Raw genomic sequence first — 15796 nt, 5'->3', positions numbered from 1 at the left:
ATGTAATCATTCATTCAGAGATGTCCAATTGTTTTTAACAAGCTGTTCCCCTTATAAAGCGGTCTCCTGCCTTTACCTACACCTGCTTTCATGATGTGGAGCCACCACAAGAGACTTTCGTATGCTCGGCGATTTAAGAATAGTGCAATATGTTTGTATGCAATTCAGCCTATTGACTTTTGTGCTTTAATTTATTTCTGTACTTAATTTGCATATGTAACAAAATTAAATTAGGTTTCTCAATAAATAAATAAAATTATTAATAAAATTCAATGTTCTTCGAGGAAAGAATAACACTTTAGATGACATTTATAATTTATTTATAGGTGGAATTACATAATAAGCTGAAACCAACTCATATTTTGAGTACCGTACTGTTTACTAGAAGGCACAAAAAAAAATCTCAGCATAAAAATTTTGGGAACCCCTGAGATACACTTTAGCACAGCTACCATATTTATCTCTGTGTTCCTTGACATCTGCTTTGCTTTGCACCCAAGGTGAACATAATGTAATGCTTTGAGAGATCTGAAACTAAAGCCCCCACTGCTCTTTGCTATGTGTTGATTTAGAAGAAAAGGCAGTACAACAATGTTTAACATAGCATGACCTGACATTCCACAGCACTGTTCAATATTGACTGCTTATTGCATTGTTGTTAAAACATGACTTACATGAGCTCAGCTCCCATAGAATTTGAAATGGAAAAGAGAACCCGATCTAAAGGAAGATGAAAGAAAAAAGTGGGTATAAACTAGAAGCAAATAAAAGCACCCCCAGCATAGGTGCAGAAAGACAGGCCACGCTCTTTACCTGGTGCAGAGAGATATGGGCCAGTGTAAAACTGTACTGATTTTAAATTTGAAGCTCACTATTCATATTCTCTCAGCTGGTCTGTCTTTCTACACCTATGCCGCATACCTAGAGCCCCGTATTTTTCGCAAATACAAAATAAAACGAAATGCAACTTAAACAAAATAAAACAACATGCAAAAATAAAATGACAAATCATTATAAAGCAAACAGTGTAGCATTTCAGCAGGAGGCAGAAAACGAGATAGATGCTTGTTTCTTTCCAAAGGGCTTTTATTCAGGAGGCCTTTCTCTCACACACAGAGTCCACAGCTCTGCCAGCTACTCAGGTTACAAGACCAACACCACCACCACAAAATGGCGTCACAGCGCCTTCTTTTCATCTTAGCCCCGCCCCCTTAGTGGCTGCACATCCCATTGGCCCTCAGCTGCACACTAGGATCAATGGGCACTAACAAATAACAGCCAATGAGGACAGAGGCAGCAAATTTCAGTGGTTTTCCCTGGCGAGCTCACAGGCTTTCCTGCTGGACTGGAATTCCACCTCCTTGCCCTTCCATTGCCATCCTGCTGCTGTCTGTTTCTGGTGTCTATGAGCACAGGCATGAGGCCAAGTACAGTTTGCTGGTCCATACTTGTTCTATTAAGCTTCTGTTCTTCAAACGTGTTATGGAGTAAATTCACCACTTGTACATTAATGTTGTGGATTTTCCACATACAGCTAAAAGTTATTAGACTAGAAAGAATAGAATTGTATGTTATGTTCTACTTATTATAAATATTGCGGTTTGTCTCAGCTGATCAGGTTCTACACTGGTTACCCTCGAAAATGAATTGGACTTTATAGGATCTTGAAACTCAACAGCATCTTACATTTCTAGTGGCCCAAAGCCATCCAGTATAAAATATAACCTATAAAATAAGGTGACCATTTGGCTCTATGTTCACTCAGACAGTTTATCGCAATGCATTCTGGTACCTTTTACTTGTCTCAGTTTCCTTTCACTTGTTTCTTTTTATTAAGAGAAGTGATATGACTTAAAAAGCCTAAACTGTACCGAACTGTCCAGGTGAACATGGAGCAATATGGTCACCCTACTATAAACACATGTCGCACATGTCGTCATTATAATCCTAGGCTGTGGTCATTACCTGTAGATGACACTTAAGTTATCACTGTCAGTTATCTATAGGGCAAGCCCTTGAACATCCAGCCAAAATTGTGAGAGCAAACTGTAGACAAGCCGAGGTATGTTCAACAATCACTATCTATGAAAAGAAATGACAACTGTCCAAATAATGAAATACCCATTTCAGTCTTCTTCTGTGTTGTTGTCAATTACATATATTGTGAACTCTTTGGAAATGCCCCATCAATTACATGTTAGAAGTTTAAATATACTGCAACCTAATGTTTGGTTGTAATCAGGATGCCACCATTAGTTAAAGATGTGTTAACTTTAGTTATTGAGAAAACTTACTTCATTAAGTTGTTCAATTAATGGGGCTCCCGAGTGCCGCATCCAGTAAAGGCGCTCCGCGCGGAGTGCAGGATGTGCCCTATAGCCTGGAGATCGCAGGTTCGAATCCAGGCTATGTCACAGCCAACCGTGACCGGGAGTTCCTAGGGGGCGGCGCACAATTGGCTGAGTGCTGCCCGGGTAGGGAGGGCTTAGGTCGGCAGGGGAATCCACGGCTCACTGCGCATCAGCAACCCCTGTGGCTGATAGGGCGCCTGTGGTTCTGCAGTGGAGCCACCAGATCTGTGTTGTTCTCTGTGTTGTTCAATTGAGTGTATTAGCATAGCTAGAATCATGGCAGCAGAGGATTAGCATCCTTCTTTGACAATGACAAATTATTTTCTTGCTTTGTGACTCCATGTGGGACTTATAAAGTCATTGACCTATAAAGTAAGCCCCGTGGTTTGTGCATTTATGATTTACAGTATTCAAAAATGTTTTTACTAAGAAAACTACTGAAAAGCAACATCTGGTGCACAGCCTTACTGGCAGCCTCACAACATTACAAAATGATACACCTTGTACTTTATTAATACAGTGAACTTGACTAGCACTGATATATTGGATTGTATCGCTTTTGATCTTGTCTATAGGGTGAGTATATCATGACAAAGTGTCCAAGAAAACAAAATACCGCATAAAGCAATACCTCTGGTAGCCAAATACCTCTTAAGATAATAACCAGAACTGAGTAGAAGAAGCTGAGACAATACTCGTGTTAAATAACAAAAGCTTATTCATGTGATGCCTGAATGCATTCCTTCAAATTCTGCTCGTATTAAACACCACTACAACTCTCTTTACTTAACTTTTTAAACATGCTCCAACCAAATGGTCGTCAATGGCAATGAAATGGTAGCACTGGGGCAGATACAATGATGAGACAGTTTTTGATTGGTTCTGCTGGGAGAGCATTTTGATATTTTCTCATGCCAATAGTATAAGCATGTTTGTGGTCCTCAAACAAGCTTTACCACAAGGCTTGATTATAAATGTTAAATTCTTTGATATTGATAATAAATTTTTAGTCGTTGCCATAAATTTTATTATTTTCTCCCAATTTGGAATGGCCAATTATTTTATTATGCTCAGCTCACCACTACCACCCCTGCGCTGACTCGGGAGGGCGAAGACGAACACACACTGTCCATCGAAGCGTGTGCCGTCAGCTGACCGCTTTTTTTCACACTGCGGACTCACCATGCAGCCACCCAAGAGCTACAGCGTTGGAGGACAACGCAGCTCTCGGGCAGGGGTCGCTGGGGGACGGTGAGCCGAGGACACCCTGGCCGACCTAACCCTCCCTCCCCCCGGGCGACGCTCGGCCAATTGAGCGTCGCCCCCTGGGAGCACCCGTCCTCTGTCGGCAAAGGAATAGCCTGGACTCGAACTCGCGACGTCCAGACTATAGGGCGCATCCTGCACTCTACGCAAGTGCTTTTACTGGATGTGCTACTCGGGAGCCCTTTAAACTGCCTTTTTTTTAAAAAAAATTGTATCAATGTAAAAATATGTTTAATCATCTCAAGTTTATATGCAGTTCTTATGACCTCCAAAGCAGCAGTTTGACCCTTGGTGTGCTGCATGCGGCTCGCTGGTCTCAGGTAGCCCAACTCTGGTATAAACTATTATGACACTGGTAATCCATTGCAGTACTGTGGTTCCGTGGTACTATTGTACAACAACCAGTGACAGCATGCTACCATATCAGGACTTCACAGTATTTATTCCAAATTCAGCGTGTTGCCATTGCTGGTTATGTTATGGTCTGCAAATTATTTTACTCGGATTTCTTGTGTCTAATACCAGTGTATTATAATGGTAACCTTACCTAATGTGTGTTAAAGAGGAGTGTAGTTTGTTATATTACTAACAGCATATTATTACCCTATGAACTTAAAAAACATTACAGTGTAACAAAAACATATTCAAGACCTGTTTACTCTCACTACTAAAAGTGATATTATATGAAAAGCCATATTCTGAGTCCAGGCCCGTACAAAAAGCCACAAATATGATTTTCCGTGCGTTTTCTCAGAATGTATTATTTATTTTTTTTATATTGCGGGCTGCATCAGTTGCGGCCCCTTTTGAAATTCCCACTTTAAAATCAGCGCATCACTCAAACACCACAAAGACAACTGCCTGATAAGGTATTGCACCTACAATCAGAAGGAGAGGCTAGATACAGTGATTATTGTTTTGGTGTCATACAGTATATTGTTGTAATTACTTTTAATAATAATTTGCACTTCTTGTTTCAGGTAACTTAATCATAAAGCACCTAAGCTCTTGTGATGTATAATGTCACCAGCAAATAGCAACCATTGTATCACATCTCCATCTCTCTCTCTATATATCACTGAGCAGCAGGCCCTTCATTTGGCATTGTAAACACATACAAAGTCTTTGCATAAATCATAATCTATTAAATTAATTTAGCAGATTATTTGTAAAAATATCAACTGAATGGCTACAACAGAACCATTGTTTCAGGTTTATTTAGTTATATGAAAAGAAAAATACTATAGTCAAACATTTTTAAAAACTTGTAGTCAAAACATTTCTTTTATTATTACAACATAATCACATGCAACAGATTTCATCCATATATGTACTCTTCTTGTGTAAAATTGCAGTTTTGGGGCTTAACTGGTTTAACAAGCCCAGAGTCCTGGTGCACAGGACCAAGCACGAGAAGGTTAATGTTCCATGGGAAAATCACAAGTATTGGGTTTTCAGGGGACTTAATTGGTTAACTGACTATTGTGCACAGGCAACACTGTTGACTGATTAGTCACGGTAAGAAAGCTGTGAGAGAGACAAAGGGAGGTGTTCTGGAGAACTACTAGTGGGTGGAAAGGGGGCCACGCTTACTGGACTGTTGAATAGTTTAGTTTATTTTGTGTCTCCCCTATTCTGATGCACAGGAAACAAGGAATATAGCACTAGTGTTTGTTTTTACTTTTTCTCTTGAAAACTATGACCCTGCAATAAAACAATGTTCTTTATTTTGAAACTGTTGCTGAACTCTGTTCATTTGTCCACTTCTTTACAAGGCCTAAAAAAAGAATGTGTTTACAGATGTTTTCGAGCGATGGCCATCTCATTTAAGCCCTCTCATATTTGAAACAAGAACTTACAGAAGTGTTGGATGCACTAAGAAATGTAACCATGGTTAAAAATCCCAAAGAACCTTTCTTTTGACTACTTTGATGTCCTAGTCTTCTGCAATAAAAAAACAATATTCTCCGATAAAAAAATCTGCTTTATTCTGCAATTAAAATCTGCATTATTCTGTTATTGTAACATACATAAACAGTACTACTGAAAAACAGTTTTTACAGGAAGTATTTATTGGTACACTTTCAAATTCGAAGGAAGTTACAAGCTCACCAGAGTGCCATCAATCAGCATATTTTACTTTAAACATTACAAATACGTCTGTGTAGTAATAATAAAAAACATCTAGAGTTAGTCTTTGTCACCTGGATGGCTATTGCCAAACTCATTAACCCGATCTTTAGGGGTGATTTTTATCATTTTCGGCATCTTTAAACAGCTTGTTGAGTAGTAAAAATGCACTGAAGTAAACTGCAGCTACATTTCAGCATGACTGACGTGAAGGTGTCTCACTCACCAGAAGCAGTTTTATTGAATAAGTATGTTTTACTAAATTTAAAGCAAAAAAAGCCTTGCATGTTTTTTGCAAATGTAAAACTAAACATTCTCAGACAGCATAGAAAAGCTGTGTTTTTCTGTGTTATTCCGCAGCAAACAGATTCCTAGGATCCCTGGTTATAAGGATAGTTTGTTTGTCTGCAACCCAGAGATTTTTAGTGACCTGAAGTCTCCATGCCCTCTCTATGGTAACAGCCCATTACTTGGATTCCTGTGCATTATTTGTTCTTCTATGTTGTTCTCCCAAATCAGCGCCAATAGAATATCTGCCAGTGGGTAAGAATGTTGACAACTCCCATTAAAACACTATAAGCTCTTAGTCTTACACAGGGGTGAATTTGAGCAAATTACCATGGGAACCTGAGGAAGATTAGTACTGTAGCTCTTTTCCAGATTTGTGTTAATTTTACTTCCAGTTGTTTATTTTCACCTAACTAGTATGGTACAACAGACAAACATTTCTTAGAATAAAGAATGTAAAAGTCAAGAGCTGATTTTCAAACGAGTTCTAAAGTTACAGTACCTGTTCTTTGCTTCAACATATGTCCCAGAAAGCTACAAATGAACACGCCTCACCAAGAGCACAAACCTATAAAAGAAGGGTTGTTACATGACTCATTCCCTTTGGTTTTATCCTTTGCCATTATAATTATTCTATGTAATTCCATCCGCATGTTTTGGGATTTGCTGTACAGAATGTGGTCTCTCTTTATTTAACACAGTTATCTTGCAACTTCTTAAATGAAATGTTATATCAACCTTATTCACAACCGATAGAACAGAAATACTGTGTTTAGTTTGGAAGTCAAGATAAAAATGAATATTGTTCTTAAAAGACAATCTATCCTTTAAGATGTGCAAGTTGTTGCTTGCACACAGGTGGAGATAAATTGTCATGCACATTCTTTTTAAAAGGTTAGAGAGCACTTTTTTCTTAGTTAAGTTCTCAAAAGTTATATCAATTGCAAACCTGGATTCAAATTTGTAAATAACTTTTACTTGTACCTCAGAATCTCAATCGCGAAACATTACAAGGCACAGGAAATATTTGTATAATATTTTTATATGTAATAGTTATGGTATTTAATTATTAGGTGGAGACTAACACCAAATTTGGATCATCACATATTTTTGCTGTACAATTTATTTTGCTTAACAGTAGCTCTCAAAGGAAGTAAAATCTGTCAGATAATTTATCCATGAATATCTTCTGGGACATCTTTGTGTTAAGCAAATGTATTAGATGTTGGAGGTTTTAGAGTTCAGGCTGCTACCCACCAGACGTGATGCGGCAAGCAGATCTGTGCAGCGATGCATCAAAATGAACAGAACCTATACTTTTGATAAGTACCTTTCACACCACATGCAACCGGCGACACAGCAGCAGCACCAGGGTGGCACCGGAGTGGCACTGAAGCAATGCAAAATAAACAGGATTGAATCCTATTTTATGCAATTTGACGCGCGCCAACTAGGGCATTGAGCAATCAGAGAACAGCTTCAATGCATGTGGTCCAGCAGGGTGAAACCAAAATGATGGAGGAAACAATAATACTTGTCATTGAAAAAATACCCAGAGCTTTATGACAGAAGGCATCACAATTATAAAGATAGATTTGAAAGATAATATATGGCAGTCCATTTCGAAGGAACTGGATAAGCCCGGTGTGTATGATTTATTGATATATATTTTGAAATACCGTCAGAGAAGACACTCATAATTTCCACATCATGTTGTCGAATATGTACCAGTCTTGATCATAGTTTTATCAATAGCAATTTTGAACAGTTGTATAGATCTGACAGTTTTCAAACCTGTCGTATTGCCTCTCGCTTCTGGTGTTCTAGAAGCACATCATGCCACGAACAAAAGAAATTCCTGAAGACCTCCGGAAAAAAGTTGTTGATGCCTATCAGTCTGGAAAGGGTTACAAAGCCATTTCTAAGGCTCTGGGGCTCCACCGAACCATAGTCAGAGCCATATTGTCCAAATGAAGAAAATTTGGAACAGTAGTGAATCTTCCCAGGAGTGGCCGTCCTGCCAAAATCTCTCCAAGAGCAAGGTGTAAAATCGTCCAGGAAGTCACAAAGAACCCTAGAACAACATCCAGCGATCTGCAGGCCTCTCTCGCCTCGGCTAAGGTCAGTGTTCATGACTCCACCATCAGAAAGACACTGGGCAAAAATGGGATTCATGGCAGAGTAGCAAGGCGGAAACCATTGCTCACTAAGAAGAACATGAATGCTCATCTCAAGTTTGCCAAAAAGCACCTGGATGATCCTCAAGAGTTCTGGAACAATGTTCTATGGACAGATGAGTCAAAAGTGGAACTTTTTAGCCGACATGGGCCCCGTTATGTCTGGCGAAAACCAAACACTGCATTCCACAGTAAGAACCTCATACCAACGGTCAAGCATGGTGGTGGTAGTGTCATGGTTTGGGGATGCTTTACTGCATCAGGACCTGGACGCCTTGCCATCATTGAAGGAACCATGAATTCTGCTCTGAATTCTACAGGAGAATGTCAGGCCATCCGTCTGTGAGCTGAAGCTGAAGCGCAGCTGGGTCATGCAGCAAGAACTACAGGAAGCGTTTGGTTGCAGTTATTGCTGCTAAAGGTGGCGTAACCAGTTATTGAGTCTAAGGGTGCGATTACTTTTTCACACAGGGGCATTGGGTGTTGCATAACTTTCTTTAATAAATAAATGAAATATGTATCAAATTTGTGTGTTATTTGTTCACTCAGGGTCCCTTTTATCTAATATTAGGTTTTGGTTGAAGATCTGATAACATTCAGTGTCAAAAATATGCAAAAATACAGAAAATCAGACATTGGGCAAATACTTTTTCACGACACTGTATATAAATGTATTTTTGTGTCTACTTCAAACATTTTAAATGGATTTACTGGGGAAATATTGATGTATTCAGGGTTTTAATGGATTTAAATAATTTTTGCAAACTATTTCCTGTGACCTTTGGTCATTGCCCGTCCACCCTAAGTTGGGACCCACCCACATTTCCAAGCCTCGCTACGCCACTGGTTATAATTTATTAGAATATCCGTCAGAGCGTGTTTTTTTTTCTCTCGCATGCCAAATCAGTCTGTTTTTATTGTGCAGTTACACAGCGCTTCCTCCAGTTTCACCTGAAATGAAAATGCAGCCAAAACAAAGCGAACAAGACAATCTATGGTGATGTAACAGTTAATCATTAAACAGTTTTTATACTGTGATGTATTTTTTTTAAATGGCCTTATTGAGCACTATATTCTGCAATTTTGAATACTGATTTTGGAAACTGTTTTAATTCTGGAAACTGTTGTTTTTTAATCTTTTGCTAAATTGCATTGCCTTTTACTTTGTATGCAGTTCTGTGCATGGTTAACATTTTGATTTCATTTTGCTGTTTTGTCATTAACAGGGAATTTTACATACTGCTACAATACGTAACGGATTTAAAATTATGTACTATATTACTGTCCACGTGTCGTCTCTTTTGGCAAGTGATATTTTCAGATTCACATTGTTCTGAATTAAAATACTACTTCTGTTGAAAATATAGTACTGTACCAACAAAACCAATACAGTGCATCTTATGGAAGCCTACTTATTTAAAAACACAGTCCTTTCAGATTTGTATTTTTGATATTGTATCTTTTTTGTGTTCCCTGATAAATGGACAAGGGTTGGAACGGGCCAAAGTGTCACATGCGTTTAACTGTCACTGAAGTAAAAATGTTATAGGGTCGGATATGTGAGTGCTGACTGTATTTGATTTTTGAAATATATCTGGAAATGCCTATCCCTAGTTCAAACAGGATATGTTGGGGTGTCTGCATCAGCACCAGATGTCAGTTGAACGTTTGGGAAGTAGTGTCATTAACATATGAACTTGAGCGTTTTTGTAAACACGACACAGGGGTTGTGCAACGCATCATGTCCTATAGTTCAGACCAAATCCAAAGATGTGTGCTAAATTATTGGTTTTGGCGCTAAAAGCTTAGCATTTTAAGGAAAGAACAAGTGCAACAATGGAATAGTAGGATAATTCCTTTTTAGAAATAAAAAAAGATTATTCACAACAAAGATATAGATATTGTATATAATGAAACCAATTGAGGCATCAGGAATAGCCATCCACATGCAGCTTCCAAATACGTTTTAAAATAAGAAATACGGGTTTGCAATGATGTGTGTTTTTTCAAACTCCAGAATGTGGGATCTACATCGGGAATGACAATATAATGATGGTAAGATTTACAAACTTATTAAATGAGCTCTGTTACTCGCACCGCTCCAGTCCCTATAATATGGTAATTGAAGGAATGGAATTCCTGAAGATAGCGATGATTAGGTCTCAGCGTTAAGACAGGGTTCTATAACCGGCTCAACATCTGCACCTCTTTCACACAGTATTTACACAGAGCTAAACCTTACTTTGATGCAGAAGATTGGTTGTTTGGAGGGCAGCAGTGTGGAGTAGTGGTTAGGGCTCTGGACTCTTGACTGGAGGGTTGTGGGTTCAATCCCCAGTGGGGGACACTGCTGTTGTACCCTTGAGCAAGGTACTTTACCTAGATTGCTCCAGTAAAAACCCAACTGTGTAAATGGGTAATTGTATGTAAAATAATGTGATATCTGTATAATGTGAAATAATGTATAATGTGATATCTTGTAACAATTGTAAGTCGCCCTGGATAAGGGTGTCTGCTAAGAAATAAATAATAATAATAATCCCCCCCAATAGGGAGATTAACTGCAACCCTTAAACAGGCAGCCATAGTTTATCCTGATTACCAGCAAATTTCGGTGCTTCTCCCCAAGACTGCTAAATCAACCCTTTAACAAGCCATGCTTTCCGATTACAGATGACGTTTATTTTTCCACACTCTCCCAGACATCTCAGTGGTTTCTGAATTCTGTCCAACATTCCAAGATCTTTGCCTAGCAGCTGACTAATGAACAATATTTACTAATCCCTTCATTAACTGTAGTAGTTCATCAATTTGATTATCTTTTTAAGCTAAAGGCTTGGCATTAGCAGTATCAGTTTCTTCAACTTCATCCAAATCACAGAAACTCCACTGAGAACCTATTGAAAGCTCACTTTGACCCTATAGAACTATGCACTAGGTTCCCAAATGCAGACTTTCATCGTCTAATTATCCAGCAACTACAACTAGCCTTTACACAGAGCCTATACGTCTTGCACCGTATAGAAATTTCTAATTAAACATAACTGAATAAAATGTTTTCTAGGAACATATTTTTGTAATGTTATCATAACCAGAATATTTAAAATGCAGTATAAATGTACATAGCTTTCATGTGAAGTTAGTTACCAATGTGTTTACTCACCAAACTGAGGTAATTTGTCACCCAAGGAGCAGACCTCATTCTCATCCTGCCATCTACCATAGACTGCCGAGTAGATGTTAATCACTCTAGGATCCTTACACTGCAGTTTCAACTGTTCCCCTTCACACCCTACTTTGGTTTTGTGTTCCGCTAGAAAAAAAAAACAAGCCTCACTTTAATTTAAATCAAAGATAGAAAGTGAAGCATAGAAGATGTTTTTTGTAGCTATATAAAGCTGGCCAAGGTGACCTTAGTCAGATTTGTATGAAAACTGTAGTCCTCAAAGCTGTGCGGTATTGGGCCTGCGAATACTAACTGACATTATATAGAATACTGCCGACATGAGTATGTAAACTAGTATAACCTCTCTCAAGCCCTGTGGTTGTGCCATTTGATAAATATATTAAATATTGTATTTAATGTCATTTTAGTTCACATTTTGGAATACATTGAAAAATCACCATGTCCGTGACCTTATGAGACATACAGTAGACCCACGTTAATCCGTGCAGACTGAGACCGATTTGAGCCCAAATTAGTGAAAAACACAGATTAGCCAAAATTGAGTTTACTGTTTGGGAAATCCCTGTGCAATTAATTGAAAACATGAAAAAAATGAAATAATACAAATAAAATATAATGTCCCAACAACAGTTAAAATATATACTGTACATAATCAGCATTGTTCAGAGGCAGAGGAGCTGGTTTAAAAAGTCACTGATCTTGCTCCGAGTCTTTAATTGTCGTAACTGCTCTTCATAGTCACACTGCCAGGCTAAGTCTTAAGTCTGCTTTCTGCTCGCTTGTCACTGGTTTCAGTAACCACAATACAGTACTGTCCATTGACTTGCACTATACTGTACTCAGTTTAATTGAATTCAATTAAATTATGGCCATCTGCTCCCGCATAGATACGCTGATTTCCGAACTAATACAGCACACGAATACCTGCTCCCACATAGCTCAGATGATTTCTGCACTAACACATTTTGATAATGTACTGTATTAAACCGCAGCGATTATCGAAACATGAATTATTGAAACACGGATTAACGAAAGTCTACTGTAATACTCTATGTGCCTGTGGTCACTGGATTAATCGAATATTAAAAAAAGGACTACTGAAGATGCCATTTTGATGTTTAAATAGTGGCAAATATAAGATTCCTACTACTACTATTATTATTATTATTATTATTATTATTATTATTAATAATAATAATAATAATAATTTCTATATGCAGAGGCATGTTATCAGGCATCTCTTTAACCTTTGGCGTGCTTCTTATGACAGGTCTTGACAGAAATATGCTATTAAAAGTAATGATGTGAAACCTACAAATAAATATGTGGTCTCTTTAAAAATGTTTTAAGCAATACTGTATACAAAGAGGGGAAAACATACCACATCTACATATACAGCACAGGACGAAAGGTCAAAGGATTTATTATTTTTTGCTTACATTACATACATATTCATTTCTTATCTATTTTAATAGTTTATTTTTAAATTTATTTATTTAACCCTACCTACAATCTGTTTGGCTAATACAGTATGACATGACAAAATAGTTTGTGTTGTTGCCCACAAAAGGCCAATAGTCACCAACGGTCAGTAGTAAAATAAACCATTGACCTCTTACATCACAGGTTAAGTAATACAGATACTGACCAGAGTGTTCACATTACAGTGAATATTATTGCCCCTTGGGTTAAAAAAAAGAGAAATATGCCCTTCATCCATATATTACCCACTACAGAACCTTGACAAAATGTTCCACAAAAATTGCTTCTGAAAAGTCTTCCCAAGATTGTAATTGTTAACATAACATATCCCTTTGTTATTCCAGTTGTTGGGATTCCTTTATTCCAATCCTGTGCAGAGCTTGTCCTACTAATATGACATGCAACATTGACAGGCCTCTTATTGTTCCAAAACATTTCTTATGTTCTTACTGTATGTTTGACATGTATAGACATACAGTAAAAAACAGGGAAAATATGAAGCAATAGAGGAAAGATTTTACAGAAATGTTGCATATCGTACTAGTAGGTATGTACAAGTTGATTTTAACTTTGTTTGAACCTTTTTCAGAGAGAAAGGTCCATCTGCTTTTTTTGTAACGTAACTGAATAAGCAAAAAATGTAAAAGCAAAGTTTGAGAATGACAATTTTAATGCGCCCCCTCTTTAGATCTATATACTAATTATCCAATTGAGATGGATCTTGGTGAGAATTTCTCATCAACAACAGCAGAAATTCTCAGAGGATGTAGTGGAGATATCATCACTGTTCTCCACTGTTCTGAAAGCGTAGACCAAATATAACTTTAGGTTTCCTTTTCCATGGTGTTGTAATTTAAACAGACCTAAGAACCAAAAATGTACATTTGCCTGTTAAGAGTATTACTTACTTGGTTTGCATTTATATGAGACAAGAAGGTATTTAGTTACACCTGGACAAGGGTCATGTCCAAAAACATGGTTATTGACAGGAAGCTGGCAGGCACGCTGAGCCTGGCATTCAGCCAGCACTTTCTACAAAAAGAAACAGGAGAAGATGGTAAAACTGTGATGAAACTTGTGATGAAACAGATGAGAATCTATTTTTGAAAAGCCAATTTTCATACGAGGCATTATTACCAGCAACTGAAAGCAATGTCCCATATACAAGGAAACTGCAGTCTTGCTCTGAGTCTCTAGGGGGTGCTCAGGAGACAAGGAATCTGCAGTTCAAGCACTTGCGTCCACATTTATTTAAACAAATAGCAAATAAACAGGGTACAAGGGACAAAATCAAAGGGTTAAACAATAGCAATACTACATAGGCTGGGCAATCACCTTTGTCACAATACAGATCACCAAACTCCCTTCACCACACAAAGGATTTCTCCTCCCTTATATGCAAGTGACCATTCCCCAGTTAGCACTCAATTACCTAATTGGAAAATGGCCACACCTGTGATTATTATTATTTTATTATTTATTTCTTAGCAGACGCCCTTATCCAGGGCGACTTACAATCGCAAGCAAATACAAATACATTCAAGTGTTACAATATAAGTCATACAATAAGAACAAGAAATACAATAATTCTCAAGTGTGACAAATCACAATTCAATAATACAGCAGATAATAGTGAAAGTTACATCAGGATATGATTAAATAGTGATAGTTACATCAGGATATGATTAAGTACAAAATACTACAGATTAAACACTTGGCAGATTACAATATTCTGAGGTACAGGATTAAATGCAGTAAAATAGGGGGCAGATAAGAGCAAAATAAAGCATATTTAAATGAAGGGTGATAGTGTCCCAGGATACAACAGAGGAGTTCTACAGGTGCTGTTTGAAGAGGTGAGTCTTAAGGAGGCGCCGGAATGTGGTCAGGGACTGGGCAGTCCTGACATCTGTAGGAAGGTCGTTCCACCACTGCGGAGCAAGGGTGGAGAAGGAGCGGGCTCGGCAGGCAGGGGAGCGTAGCGGAGGTAGAGCCAGTCTTCTAGTGCAGGCGGAGCGGAGAGGTCGAGTGGGGGTGTAGGGAGAGATGAGGGTCTGGAGGTAGCTGGGTGCAGTCTGATCAAGGCATCTGTAGGCTAGTACAAGAGTCTTGAACTGGATGCGAGCGGTGATCGGGAGCCAGTGGAGCGAGCGGAGTAGTGGAGTAGCGTGGGCGAAGCGAGGTAGAGAGAACACCAGGCGAGCAGCAGAGTTCTGGATGAGCTGGAGCGGACGGGTGGCGGACGCAGGGAGGCCAGCCAGGAGGGAGTTGCAGTAGTCTAGGCGGGAGAGTACCAGGGCCTGGACCAGGAGCTGGGTAGCATAGTTGGTGAGGAAGGGTCGGATTCTTCGGATGTTGCTCAGGAAGAATCGGCAAGTGCGTGCCAGAGTGGAGATGTGCTGGGAATAAGAGAGGCAGGGGTCCAGGGTGACTCCAAGGTTCTTAGCTGAGGAAGAGGGAGAGAGTGTGGTAGATTCCAGAGGAACAGAGATAGAGAGATCAGAGGAGGGGGAGGAGGAGGGAAAGAAAAGGAGGTCAGATTTAGAGAGGTTGAGTTTGAGGTGATGCGAGTGCATCCAGGAGGAAATAGCAGACAGACAGGTAGAGATACGGGAGGAGATGGTGGAGTCAGAGGTGGGGAAGGAGAGGAAAATCTGAGCATGTTGGCGGGGCAGATTTAACCCCATCCCTGCCAACCTTACATTCCCCCACACACTATATACACCAGCAGGGCTTCCGTCCTGCCACATCGGCGTATTCACATTCTTTAGAAAGAGAAAGGGGGGTAAAAATGTAGGTAATAATACAATAATGGAGAAGACAACAGGACTTTAACCTGCAACTTTGTACCTGCAATGCAGTAAATGATGAACAATTTTGATTCTCCTCTCTTTCCACACATCTTAAATTGTTTG

At 38.9% G+C, this 15796-nt stretch overlaps 1 protein-coding gene across 1 annotated transcript in view; it reads right to left on the bottom strand.

Annotated features, from left to right (window-relative positions):
- LOC117405871 (protein eva-1 homolog C-like) overlaps positions 1-15223 on the bottom strand; it is a 36554-nt gene extending 21331 nt beyond the window's left edge. The window contains exons 1-3 of the mRNA XM_059029711.1: positions 14019-15223; positions 13790-13913; positions 11376-11525 (exon numbers count right to left, since the gene is read on the bottom strand). Coding sequence (XP_058885694.1) covers positions 11376-11525; positions 13790-13913; positions 14019-14042 — 298 coding nt within the window. The 5' untranslated portion in view covers positions 14043-15223. The remainder of the gene's footprint in view (positions 1-11375; positions 11526-13789; positions 13914-14018) is intronic.
- Positions 15224-15796: the final 573 nt, after the last annotated feature.

Source organism: Acipenser ruthenus, chromosome 9 (genome assembly GCF_902713425.1).
Source record: "Acipenser ruthenus chromosome 9, fAciRut3.2 maternal haplotype, whole genome shotgun sequence".
Taxonomy (NCBI): domain Eukaryota; kingdom Metazoa; phylum Chordata; class Actinopteri; order Acipenseriformes; family Acipenseridae; genus Acipenser; species Acipenser ruthenus.
The sequence above is the reverse complement of the archived record's forward strand: the minus strand, read 5'-3'. Positions and strand labels throughout refer to the sequence as shown.